This window comes from Diadema antillarum, unplaced genomic scaffold, assembly GCF_040938485.1.
Source record: "Diadema antillarum isolate AM-2024a unplaced genomic scaffold, OU_Dant_1.0 scf00000057, whole genome shotgun sequence".
Taxonomy (NCBI): Eukaryota; Metazoa; Echinodermata; class Echinoidea; order Diadematoida; family Diadematidae; genus Diadema; species Diadema antillarum.
Genome location: NW_027270946.1, coordinates 131211 through 145247, shown reverse-complemented (window position 1 = coordinate 145247; position 14037 = coordinate 131211). Strand labels below are relative to the sequence as shown.

Here is a 14037-nt window from a genome sequence, read left to right as displayed (position 1 = left end):
CTCTGTATATATTTTACAATTCAGTCTGTGTAACCCTTATGAAAACAATTCAATATTTCTTTCACTTTCTTCTTCGTTTGCTTGTGTGTTGGTGAGAAGGTAGAGCTTTTGGACTGTCCTAATCTTCTTTCTAACCTACAAATGAAGCTTTGTTGAAGCTAATTGTGTGCTTAAAGTTTTTTCTTCTTTCCTGATATTCAATTGTAGTGCCACTAAAATTTGACCCCCCCAAAAAAAGAAAATGCCGCCTAAATGGGATTACCACCATGGTATCTGGGCCACATTGCAAAATTTGCTAAATGTCAAGCAATACTGTTTTTGTAATTTTTTAAAATGATGTATCACAGTATGGTTGTGGAAGTTTGCCATTTATATTGTATTTTTTACTCACTGAACACACAAAGAATGCTGTGATAACATGCATGCTGCATGCACCTAATACTAGTTTCATGATCTGTGCTTGAATCTGGAAATACAAACAGATTCTAGCAGTGAATTAAAGTGATCTAACCTATGCTAGTCTCAAAACTAAATACTCACAACCAAAATGGATGGCAAAGGTTTGATATATTCTTTATGTCATAAGCTAAATATTGTAATTATGGAGGACGAATGTGCTTTCACTTTTGTATGCAGAATGTAGCGTTGCATAATGACAATGTTGTAAATAAGAAATGTAACCATTTGTATTCTAAAAAGAACCCACACAAACTTTTGAGCACTTTTTAGATTATTCTTACTTTGTACAGCACTGCAATGTCTTGTCAAAGACAATGACTAGCAGACTGCTATGTCTTTACATATTTATTTTAGCTTAAGAAATATAAATACATTAATCTTCCAAGTAAAGCCATGTATGTAGCTAACTGTGTGTGATATAAAAATGCAGTCTTTATTTTTATTCTTTTATTGTGTTTTTATAGAGAGATATTTGATTCATCATAACCATAACTGTAACATCATGAGTCAATGATACTGTATACCAGGTAGTGAAAACCATAACCCCAAAAATGCTGTGCACCTAAAATCAGGTGAACATTTTTATATTGACATTGAAAGTCTAGATATTCAGACGATGATACTTGCACAGGCTGGTTTTAATGGTATTTACAATGTACGTGCAACTGTAAACAACTTTCTAATAATGACCTAAAAAGGTGCACCTCTTTTGGTAGATCATAGTGGCATGATGTCCACAGCATGTTGTGTGAAATGACCCTTAGAGCAGATTAGTTTTGAGATGCAAATATAGGGCTGATGAGGAATTAGGATTATTCACATTAATAGGCTTTGATATGTCCTTCCAAGCTGTAGTAATGTGTCTTGCTTACACGTGATCTGTTTGTCCTCATCGTCCGCCAGATCATGCTGGTCATGGCCGCTGTGATGACGGTCATCATCTACAGGATCGCCGTTAAGTCGGCCATCTTCTCCATCGACCAGGAGTTCATCGCCTCCTACTCCTCCATCATCACCTCGGTGACCGCCTCCCTCATCTCCCTCATCCTCATCATGATCCTCCAGATGGTGAGCAGTCATACAAACTCCTCCTTTGTGAAGTTTTCAGTATTTTGTCTTTTAAGTTTACTTTGTAGGGAGATGAGAGTTCAAAATTTAATCTGATTTCAGATTTTTGTACTCTTCCCAAAACCTACTTACAGACTTTTTTTTTTAATTTTTGTAATCAAATGCATCAAGATATTCACAGTTTAATGCATTTCAGACTTTTTTCCCCTTGAGTTTTTTCAGACTTTTTTCTGCAAGTACTCTCACACTCATGACTTTAAGATGCATAAGGTTGTTAATTCCAGAGAATCTCTAGAATATCAGTGCTTGTATTGTTCTGAATTAGCACTGTTTTTTATTCTCATCCAGTGATAAATGAATAAAGGCAAGATAGAAAAGTGAATGCTGTACCTAAATGACTGCTTGCATCCATCATAAGCAAAAGTTGTGTATAAGTGATGTATTAGAATTTTCTTTTTTTTTGTTTTAAATGGAGTAAATTATTATTTTTTTTTTTAATCGAAAATGTGACATGAACAAATGTATATTTTCCACTGCAAAATTTTGAAATATTGTACATTTATAGAAAAACAAATGACTCATCTACATTGTATATAGACAGATGCGAATGTTTCCTGGTGGGTGTTTCCTGATTTGTATTAACAATATTTTGTATTTCATTTATGTATGAAAAAGAAATTCAGGAATCAAATCAAATCAAATATTTAAAAAAAATAAGATTCATATATTTGTAGGCAGCCATGAAATCATAGGGTATATGTTGTGTGGAGATGAACGTGCAATGAAAATGTATTTTTTCCTCTTCCTTGTACAGTTGTATGAGCGGATAGCTGTATGGCTGACAAACCTTGGTAAGTTTTAATGGATTTTGAGATCTCTCATTGTGGGAGAAAATTAGAATTTGAAGTTTGCTATTACTTTTTCTTCAGTGTTCATGGCTTTTTCTTAAAGGATAAGGAAAATGCACAGCCAGTTCTCATCTTTAACCTCTGGTTAAACATTAATGAACAGAACTTTACTTTGCTGTAGATAGGCAAGTGTGGCTGAATAGAATATATTCCCAAAGTATTGTGCAATGCATAAAATATGTTGGCTAACACTAGCCACAAGGGATTATCATCTTGTTGTTTCAAGTTTGGTACTGATGTTAGCGTTGCTGTGCAAGACCCACTTTCACGTCCATACATTGAACGTTGTATGTGCAAAGTCTATGCTAATGCAATGGTTGCCCACGTAACATTCACGAACTCTCTAGACATGGCTACATAAATCTAAGCCTGGGAGCAAAATTCAGATTGTTGTGTTTTGTAGAAGGGATGAAATTTGTGGCATTTTAATCTGTCTTCCTCATTATGTGTCTAAAACTAAGCATTCATGACTTTTTCTTTTGATATTTGACTTTAACTATAAGTGCTATTACTCTTTTTTTGTCACATATTTCCCACAAGCTTTGCAATGGTTTGATGCCAACACGCACTGTTATGATAGATAATTTTGGTCGTTATCATTGCGTAAATCAGATCTTATTTGAGCTTGATTTAAAGGACAAGTTCACCTTCATAAACATAAGGATTGAGAGAATGTAGCAATATTAGTAGAACACATTGAAAGTTTGAGGAAAATCAGACAATCCGTTCAAAAGTTATGAATTTTTGAAGTTTTTTTGCAGTACCCGCTGGATGAGAAGACTACTGCAGTGTGTGAATAACTTAGATGTCACATGCGTACAACAATATAAGGAAAATATAAAGAGAATTTCACAAAATTCCATCTTTTGAAAAAAGTACACATTCCCCTAACTCGTTACCGATAAATGTTATGGGTAATATTATTCCCCCTGCCTTTAGAAAGAGGCAAGTCAATTGCTCTTTTATTATGCGAAAAAAATGAAAATATGTTGAATTTTCTTTTATATTTTCTTTATACTGTTGTACGCATATGACTCACAAGCTGTAGTAGTCTCCTCATCCAGCGGTTCCAACACAAAAATTAAAAAAATTCATAACTTTTGCATCGATTGTCCAATTTTCCTCAAACTTTCACTGATGTGTTCTACTAATATTGTTGCATTTTCTCAATCCTTATGTTTATGAAGGTGAACTTGTCCTTTAAGGCAGTTGTTTCAGGAAATAGCACTAGCACTATCACCAGACTTGAAATCACCCATTGTCTCATTAACATTGTCATTGTCTCATTGTTTCATCTTTATCAGCATCATCATCAGTATTGCTGTAATCATCATCAATGTTATCAGCATTATTAACATTGTCATAGTCTTCATAGTCTCCATCTCATCACCATCATCTCCGAGCTAATCATGGATAGCATCATTTCTTATTATTTTCGTCTGCTTGTTATTATCATCTACATACATAATGCTCATCCACTTCTCATCATTATTGTCATCATTCTGACAGAATTGCACCGGACTGAGACGGAGTACGAAGACAGCTTCACCTTCAAGATGTACCTGTTTGCCTTTGTCAACTACTACTCCACCAGTTTTTACATTGCCTTCTTCAAGGGGAGGTAAGTGCCCCACTCCAGTGGACTCTCCTTTAAGCTAGCGTGCACCCCTTGTGCAACACCCCCCCCCCCCTACAATCGATCGGTAGGCTGTGATGAAACAAGCCCACCCATTATGAATATGCAATCACCCTGTGAGTCTGCAGCCATGCCTGTGATGTGCAATGCAAGATGCGGTAATACAGAGAGAAAAGGCAGCTGTAGCTAAGATGAACTTTTGAGCCAAAGTACAGGCAACTGAATGTGAAAAATGTACGCTGCTCCTCTTGCCACTGTTTGTGGTTTCGAAACTCACCTAGTTTGTGTTGAGACTTAAGTATGACAACATTTGAACAAGTGGACTACCGCATGGACTTCACCATGTTGCATAGTTTGTTGTGTTACCAATTAGAAGATTTCTCTTACCCCAATGGACCAATAGTAAGTCAGTTTGTTGGCATATTACTACCAGTGTGAAAATTTGCTCTTCTCAGTGGAATGTCTTTATTGATATGTAAGTCAGTTTGTTGAAGTAATATTACTAGTTCGAAGAATTCTCACATTCTAGTGGACTCCTTTTGAGGACAAGTCAGGTTGGCGGATTGAAGGATAATATGTGAAACCCAGCAGCAATAAGCATGTACTGGTACTTTGTAGTCTGTAAGTAATTATTCAGTTTGCTTGAACACCCAATCTTTGCAAACTCAAAGCCATAGTATACCCACTTTGATTTGGAAACAAGGTGAACGATTTACAGTTTTATTCAGTAGTGACCGATACCAGCTCGGCTAGCTCGGCTAGCATCCCATGAAAGGGAATTGTAACTCCCAGTGACTTTATCCCTTAAGTAACATGGATGATGATGTCTAGCTCTTGTGATACTGACTGTATGGAGTGTTGGGGTATATGCATGTCATGTGGAAGTATGATGGATCATGTTCTGAGGAAAGTGCTAGAGTTTAAATGGAATGAGCCATGAAGGCGAGGGCAACCAAAGAAGATGTGGAAGAGACAGGTGGAGGGGGAGCTTGGGAGGGTTGACCATAGGAAGGAGGATGCCCTTAATTGGGCGAGGTGGAGAGAAGGTGTGACAGTGGTGCTGTTAGAGTGAGGTAGATCCAGCCATCACCCATTATCAAGGACAGACATGCATCAGAACTGGATGATGATCAGTGATGATGATGTAAACCTGAGTCTCATCGCTCGTTCTGTATTTCTCTCCTATCAGACTGCCCGGAACCCCCGCTGACTACGGACGAGTCTTTGGCATCTGGCGTCAGGAGGAGGTAAGGGGGGCACTGGTGTCCCACCCAGTAAAGGAGGATCATACTCTTGTCATGGAGCTTTTTCAGTTTCTGCTTGGAACTCCGTCAACATATCAAATCAGGGGCCTGTTTCATAGAGATTGAGCTTAAGTTGCAATCAATCGCAAATTGCGTTTCATAAACAAATTTGTGATTGATTGCAAGTAACGCTCCATCTACTGAAAATCATACTTGATTTTTCTTGAAATCAAGCATATACTGCAAGTATCTTTATGAAATTGGACTTATGATCAATATTGATCTTACGCTCAGTTCACTGAGTAACGCTCAATAAATCGAACGTAAGATGAATCGCAACTCTTCTATGAAACAGGCCCAGAACATACAGAGTGCTCTAGAATGTTCATTGATAATTGTTGATATTTCAAGAAACACAAGATACTGGAATGTTGTTTTTTTTTTCCAGGTGTTACCATGGCAGTTGCATTAGACAAATCAATCTGCATTCCAGTAGTTATTCATGACATACAGGACTGGTACCTGTTTCATTTTCACACACATGACAAGTATGAATAGATCTGTGATTTCTATTGAGGCACTTCACCTATCCTATCCTATCCTCTTCAGGCCCTGTGGCCCAAAAGGCTGCAAGGTTCTCTCTCCAGTGCAGTGTCTGTGGCAATAGGCCTGGATGCACTTTATGATGTTTACCCCCACGACTTCCTTCCCTTTTCTACTGTTTGTCTCCATGTGGTTTCTGGATGCCCTACTTTTTTTTAACCTTTTTATTGAGTCACTGACTCTAGATGCTGAGAGGTGGTGGGCTGAAGTGGTTGTTATTCAAAGTAAACCACTTCCCTTCTTGTAGATACATGCGTGCTGAGGTTCCATAACCATTAAATTCTCAAGCACAAATGTGTCAAGGATTGTGTAGCCAGGTGTCTGTGCCACCAATTTTGGAGCCCAAGAACTACAGCTGTATGCATTGTTTTAGCATTTATGTGAAAACATGATTAATTTCCAAACTGGTAGTTATGTTCAGTCTTGCTCATGGTTTGCTCCTCTGTTTGAGTCAGAACAGTGAGAGAAATTTAAAGGGACTGTACAGTACTGGTTGAGATGGGGATTCATATTTTGAACATTCCTAAGTGAGAAAATGAGAAACCTCTTATGAAATATGAAAGAGCATGTAATTTTAAGAAGGATTCAACATTTATTTGCTGAAAATTGGTTTTCAAATGGCTGAGATATCCAAAAAAGTGATAATGATAAAAGGCGACAGGCCACGCCTTTTATTAGGATCTCTTTGTTTCACCTTGTTTTGGGATATCTCAGCCACTTCAAAACTGATTTTCATCAAATAAACTTTTGATACCCCTTAGAATTGCATGCTCTTTGACATCTCATAGAGTGGTTGCTGAATAAATCGCAAAATGTTAAAAGCAAAATCCTCACCTTGACCAGAACTGTACACACCCTTTAACTATTATGATCAACATGAGTATTACTGGTAAATACTTGTGAAAGTGCTGGAACAAGTTTATTTTCTGATACGTATGCTGTGCTGCTGTTGCTCAATGAAATTTTCCTTTCAAATTGTTACATAGAAAATGCAGTTCTCATGCACCGGCAGAACTGTCGATTTTTTGCTCTGAAATGTACACATACATGTACACGATCATGGTTGTTATGTAGTTTTTGTGTAATCATTTATTGTTAATTGGCAAATGACCTCTCTCAAACAATGAACTCACAATCTTGTGATCATCCTCAGCCGATGAGTTTTTCCACGAAAGCAGTTCTATGTTCCAGTGGTCACTGTTTTGCAGCCATGCACAGTCCTTCAAGTCTTTTTCTTCTCTTTTTCTGTCCCCATATAGTGCGATCCTGCTGGGTGTATGCAGGAACTGTTCATCAACATTGCCATCACCATGTGCGGCAAGCAGTTCTTCAACAACTTCATGGAACTGGCCATGCCGTAAGTTGTTGTTGTTTTTATTCTGGATAATGATTATGTTGAGAAGTAGATGAAAAGGATGATGATAATGACGATTGTGATGATGATGATGATGGTGCTGCTGATGATGATGATGATGCTGATGCTGATGAGACGATGATGATAACCATGGTAACAGCAACAATAATGATGATGGCGATGAAAATCACTTGTAAATACCGTTCACAATACCTTGGATGTACATTGTAGGCATTTTAATTTTGAAAACTTATTTGCCTCTCATTTATATCTGGCTGGAATCTGGAAACACTTTTGTTTAGTGGCGCAATACAGAAGTGGAACGTGGACAGGAAAATGACTTCTGGATCAAATCTATCTTTTCACGAGGCCCAGAATTTCATCAAATTGGAATTTAAGCTGCTCAGAGTCGTACTCTTTGCCACATTACAGGAGAGGTTGTTCCATTCATTAATGGCCCTCTGTGAAAAGGAGCCATGTATGAGCTTTGATTGGACCGGCTTCTTTGTAATTTTGTACCGATGACCTCAGGTTCTGTTCTCGGTTTGGTAATCAAAGAGGTGTGATACAGTGTACCTCAAGTTTATCTAGTCCATGCATGATTTTGTATATTTGAATCATGTCTGCTTTGTGGCGTCTATGGGCAAGAAATGGCAGGTTGAAATGCTTTAGACTTGTCTTATATTAACCCGTTGAGGACAAGCCCCATAAGTGTACTCGGGCAGGTGTCCATGGGAAATGCATGTTGTAGCAAAATCGGTCCGTCTTTAAGGGGGTAAGTGAGCTGTTGTATTGATAGTATTGATACAAGTAGATGCCACACAGTAGATCAGTAGTCAAGCCTGGGTCTTGTAATCGTTTTGTACAAATGCATGAAGCCAGTTTTGTCCAAGGTAGAGAAGATACGCTTGATGATACCTAGTTTGCTGTTTGCAGTGGCACATACACTGTCCACATGATGCAAAAATTTTATTCTCTTGTCAGAAGTTACTCCTGGGTCTTTTTCTACTTTGACAGTTTGAATGGGTGTATTCACATCTGACATGTTGTAACTGAAGCAAGGTTGTTGTTGTTGCTTTTTTTGACCATAGTGAATGACTTTACACTTCCCTGGGTTAAATGGTAGTTGCCACAGATTTGACCATTCTAAGAGTCTTGTCAGATCAGTTTGTAAATGTTCCCCATCTAATTTAGAGTTGTTTGGTGAGAAGATTTTCATGTTATATGCAAAGAGCTTGACATCTGATGTACTGTGACATTCAATGTCTGGAATGTCATTGACATGAAGCAAGAACAATAGTGGTCTGAGCACACTTTCTTTGGCCACGCTACTAGTAGCTGTACGTGAGGGGGCACCATTTACGCCTGCTCGCTGGATTCTTCCACTCAAGAAGAGGACTTTAGTCATTTCTGCAGATTACCTGGTCTCTATTTTCTCCAGAAGTCTGGCATGCGGGACACTGTCAAAAGCCTTGCTGTAATCCAAATAATACGCATTCAGTGTTTTCCTTGATATCTAACTCCTGTGTTCATGTTCCAGAAACATTTAACAACTGCATGGCACATGGTCTACTGCTTCTGAACCTATGCTGTTCATCTAAAAAGAGAGAGTTCTCATACATATGCTTGACAGTTTCATCACGAACAATGATCTCTTAATTATTAATTTGGAAACAATGCTGGTGAAACTAATTGGGCGAATAATTTCCTGGCTTCATCTTATCTCCTTCTTTGATAATAGGAGTCATGTTGGCAGGTTTCCAAGAGCCCGGTACTACTCCACTTTTTGACTTGGCATGCATTTCTTAAAAAGAGAGGAAAGTGGCTGGGAAATGTAATCCACTATTTCTTTTACTTTGCGGATGTGGATGTCGTCTGGTCCAGCGATTTAGACTGGTCCGATTTCTGAATAGGTCTTTCACCCTCACAGCAGTAAAATAGACAATATCTAATTCCTTGTCTTGAATCCTCCGTTCAAGGGTTGGTTCATGACTTAAAGGGATCATATAGTTTTGGTTTAGACCTAATTTCAGGTTTCTAACATTTTTAGTGAGATAATGAGAAACCTCTTGTGAAACATACAAAAGCATGTAATTCCATGAGGAATTCAACATTTATTTGATGAAAATTGGTTTTGAAATGGCTGAGATATCCAAAACAGAGCAATTCTAAGAAAGTGTGGGACCCACACTTTATTATGATCACTTTGTTCTGACTTTATTTTTGGATGTTTCAGTCATTCCAAACAAAATTTTCATCAAATAAACTTTGAATTCCTCTTTAAAATGTAACTCTGCACTATTTCATAAGTGTTTTCTTGGTATCTCGCAAAAAGTTAAAATCCCAATTTTCATCTCCACCAATACTGTAATATCCCTTTAAATCCTCCTTGGTGAAGATTGATTCAAAGAATGAGTTTGAGTGATTCTGCTTTCTCCTGCATCCGTGCTAGCAAAGAATCCATCTGGCTTCTCTAAGTCACCAATGCGGTGTCTAAATTTAATTTTGCTCTGAACGTATCTCCAGAAACTTACAATAGGGGCAGGATTTGATTTCAGATGTCAGCTTGCACTCAAATAACTTTCTTGCTTTCTTAAGTTTCTCAGTCACTTCATTTCTGGCTTTATTGTATGGTGCGCCATCAGAGTCACTTCTAAACTACCGGAAGAAGTTCCAAGATTTATGTTTGCATTCAGTTGCTTGACATACCTCCCTATTCATCCATAATGGCTGTTGATTAGTTCTGTCTTTGACTTTTGGCACAAATCTCACTGTAAGCATTTCCAGCTTACTTTATAAGAAAGTTGAACCTGCATTCAGCCTCTTATGTCATTGCAGAGGCAAGCATGTCCTTTTTTCTTTCAAATGCTTTCTCAAAGCCTTGTAATTCCGTTTGAAGAATGCCGGGTGTTCTTTCACAAATAAACTATGTATAACTCCAGGCAGTAGAAGTTTGAAATCTAGCTCCACATGGTTGCTTTTACCAGTTGAAGATATTGCAAGACAGTCTGCAGTGGCAGAACCAGGGGGTAGTGCACCAGGCGAGTGCCCCCCCCCCCCCATTATTTTTTGATCAAACAAAAGAAATTAAAAGAAAAAATGGAGGAGGGGCACATGCGCCCCCTTTAATTTTGTAAAGTCCCCCCCCCCCCTTTTTACGGAATTCGAGGATCCGCCCCTGGTGTGCCATATCTTCTTAGTTTCTGCCTGTCTGTCTCCCATGTTGGCTTGTTAATGGTGATAATGGTGAGCAAGGTAATGGTGATAATGGTGATTCCATTGACTTCGTAATGTTGACAGTGATGATAGTAAAAATACTTACGGCAATCATTATTTCCAGTTTATTTGTAATGTGTCTGCATATTGTCACAATTTCAATATTAAGAATGTCCTCTATTCTGATATGTGTCATGTTCAGACATTTTCCACCATCTTTCTTCATTGGCAGAGTGCAATCACTTTAAAATCCTCTCTTTTGTATTCGTCGACTTAAACTTCTGTACTGTGTCTGAACTTTGCTTTGTGCTGCATGTATACATTGCCTCCAGTTCCTGGATTCCAATGCCATTTCTGTTACTCGGTATCTCTCTGTGCTATTGCTGTTTTCCTGGTTTTCTGTGTTTTGTCTTACGCATATCCTGACCCACTCTGTGGTTTCTTGTGACAGCTGTAGCGATTGCAACAAGTTTTTGTAATGAAGTTGGGTATGGGAAGGGAATGGCTTAGAGCAACAATGACTAAAAGGGGAAAGTCCTGGGACGGCCAAAACATGCCTGGCGTAGATATAATCATTGCCTGTAATGGGATGGTTGTTGAGATGGAGCTTTAGGTTTCCAAATTTGTTCGGGAGGTAATGAGAAACCCCTTATGAAATATGAAAGAGCACATTATTCAGAGAGGGATTCAAAGTTTATGGGATGGTAATTGGTTTTGAAATGGCTGAGATATCCAAAACAAAGGGATCCAAACAAAAGGTGGGACCCACTTTTTATCAGGATTGCTCTGGTTTGCTTTTTTTGTTGATATCTCAGCCATTCCAAAACCGACTTACATCAAATAAACTTTGAATTCCTCATTGAATTGTATTCTCTGTAACTTTGTATTGGTGGTTTCTTTAATCTCCCAAAAAGTCAAAAGCTTGTATCCTCATCTCAACCAATACTGTAGTTGTACCATCCCTTTAAAGTCTGGTATTGGCTGTGAACTTCGCTCTGTGTTTTAGAAGTAGGTGGCTTCCTTGATACCGGATCCCTGTCATGGAGTATCTCGCTTTCCTAGTGTTATTTTCCCAGTTTTCTGTGCTTTTACAATTCATATCCTGACCTACTGTAGTGCCTTGTGCTATTAAACTAGAATAATCACACAAACCCTGTCATGAAGCTGTAGTGGGGAAGGGAATATCTTTCAGCAGCACTTCTTAACCTTTTGTAACCTAAGGCCCACTTTCGCACCAATAAATTTTTTCCAAGGCCCACTAGGATCGAGTATAAATCTTTTTTATTTCATCTTTAGCCGCAATCGCGGCCCACCGGTTGATGAAAAGCTGGGACTTACAGCAGTTAATGGTGACTGTATGTGGAAAATAGCAGGACGGTTAAAACAATATGTATGGGCTTGGTATGGGAAATTAAGAACTGAGTGGGTTGGACAGTGCAAAAGCGCAATTGTGCTTAAATGTTGTAATATGGGTGTTAGCAGGGGAATTTAGGAATACTAGTAATGGAGAAATTTTGGGGAAAACCCTGACTGTAAGATTGTTGCAGTGATCGTTTAATTGACGTGGGACCCCAGAGGATCGTGGGATAAAGTGAAAGCAGAAATTGTGACGAGTGTCGTATTGTGTTCTCTGATGGAATAATGGGAAGATGAAGGGAGATGGGTTGGGGTAGAAAAACAAAGATGTGGGAACCAAGTTGTTACTGTGATTTCAGTTTTACTAGTAACTGTGGGAAGGAGTGGTAGGAAAATAAAGAAGGGTTGATGGTCGAGGGAGAAGGTACGAGTAGTAAGCCTGTTTGAGTTTCACTTTGTGCTTGAGCAGAAAAAGGTCATTTGTACCTGCAGGCACAATTTGGTTTTAAATTCAGATAAGCATCTGTGATATAATGATTATTCTTGGGATTTGCATAATTTGCTATTACTGCTACTTAACAGCAAGCCTGGTATTTGGCAATATGAATAGCAAAAGTTTGTAATTTATGCATGCATTGCAAAACAATGAAAGGGATTCTTCCTTGTATGTTGATTGATGGACCATTCTGGTCACCTGGTCTACCCTATTTATTCTTTATTTTAAAATCAGTGCCATAAATTGTCATGGTGAGCAAGCTTTCATTGTATGCATTGCGCTGAGATGGAAATGAGTGAAGTGCCTTGCCAACTGAGTAAAAAAATAGGTCATTTGTACCAATGTGTACATGAGCTAACTCCGAACTAGCTTATAGAAGATGATGGGTGATACAATGAGAACAATTCATTCATTTATTTGACAAAATATAGAACAATATACTACTTAAAAGTCATTACAAAGAAACAAATACATACCAGGACTCCTAAGAAGCAATATGTATGCAGGACCCCTCAAAGAAAAAAAGGTAAAAGGTAATCAACCAACATTTGTTGTGACATGGACCAATGCATACACAAGATCAGTCCAAATTGAAATAACACATGTATATAATTCATCAGTTAGCAAAAACAAAGATATACGTTAATTGCGTTATAATTTGGTTGCAGACACACACACACACACACACACACACACACACTCACTCACACATCCATCCGAAGTGCACAGAGAATGAGAGATAAGAGAAAGAAAGGCAGAGGAAGGAAGGAAGTCTAGTGATTGATTGATATTACAGTTAAAGCGATCTTTCTACACTGCACAGTGTGATCATGAACTTCTGGCGATCCCGCGGCGGCCGCAAGGAGGAGAAGACCGGCAAGGGGCGCTACGAGCAGTGGGAGCAGGACGCCGACCTGGCCGACCTCGGACCACGAGGGCTCTTCAGGGAATACCTCGAGATGGGTTAGTATGGCAGGAACACCCACGTGCTTTCTTGGGCGTAGAGCTGTCAAGATGAGAGCATTGTATCCGTGAGACCTTTGCCTTTTTGATTTATGGAGTCTATTTTACTTTGTCCCTACCCAACCAGGGATGTCAATATGACAGAATGATTTATGGCAGCTTTTCTGACCTTTGACAGGCAAAAATGATTTTTGTTATCAGTCAATTCACCCAGAGTGATGATGTCCTTCTGACAGGGCAGCGGATGTTGAGATCATAAAAATTAATGGACCATGTATTATTATAAATCACCTATTATAGCAAAGCTTATTAAGTTGAAAAATGAAAGTCTTATTTCATCTCTAGCACAAAAATTGTGATCTTGCGTGAGAATAAATCTTATCATCACCCTCTGTGAAAGCTCTCAAAGTCATTGTCTGTACTCTAATGATTGTACAATTTGTCTAAGATTTATGCCTCAAGTTAACCCATTCCGTACTGGAACCTGGTGGCCTGTGTAGTAAGTCTATGGGAATTTTAGAGTTCAGTATGGAACAGGTTAAGCATGTCATTAGAATGTATAGATCCCATGGAGAAATCTGCAATTGAGTATTTGCTCCATTCTTTGCTATGAAATCTAATCTTGCACTCTTCTGTAGGCATCATTTTTCTTTTCCATTTCTTTGAAATTACAATGTAGCTTTCCTTAAAGGGAATGCAAACCCAAAGAGCAGTGTGGATTGAGTGAAAGCAGC

At 38.5% G+C, this 14037-nt stretch overlaps 1 protein-coding gene across 17 annotated transcripts in view; it reads left to right on the top strand.

The window, feature by feature from the left end:
* The window catches only part of LOC139715872 (anoctamin-4-like), a 127650-nt gene that overhangs the window by 97994 nt on the left and 15619 nt on the right, over positions 1-14037 (top strand). For all 17 annotated transcript variants that reach the window (XM_071627421.1, XM_071627417.1, XM_071627423.1 and 14 more), the window contains 6 exons: positions 1363-1527; positions 2342-2378; positions 3945-4056; positions 5261-5318; positions 7178-7275; positions 13164-13303. In XM_071627421.1, coding sequence (XP_071483522.1) covers positions 1363-1527; positions 2342-2378; positions 3945-4056; positions 5261-5318; positions 7178-7275; positions 13164-13303 — 610 coding nt within the window. The remainder of the gene's footprint in view (positions 1-1362; positions 1528-2341; positions 2379-3944; positions 4057-5260; positions 5319-7177; positions 7276-13163; positions 13304-14037) is intronic.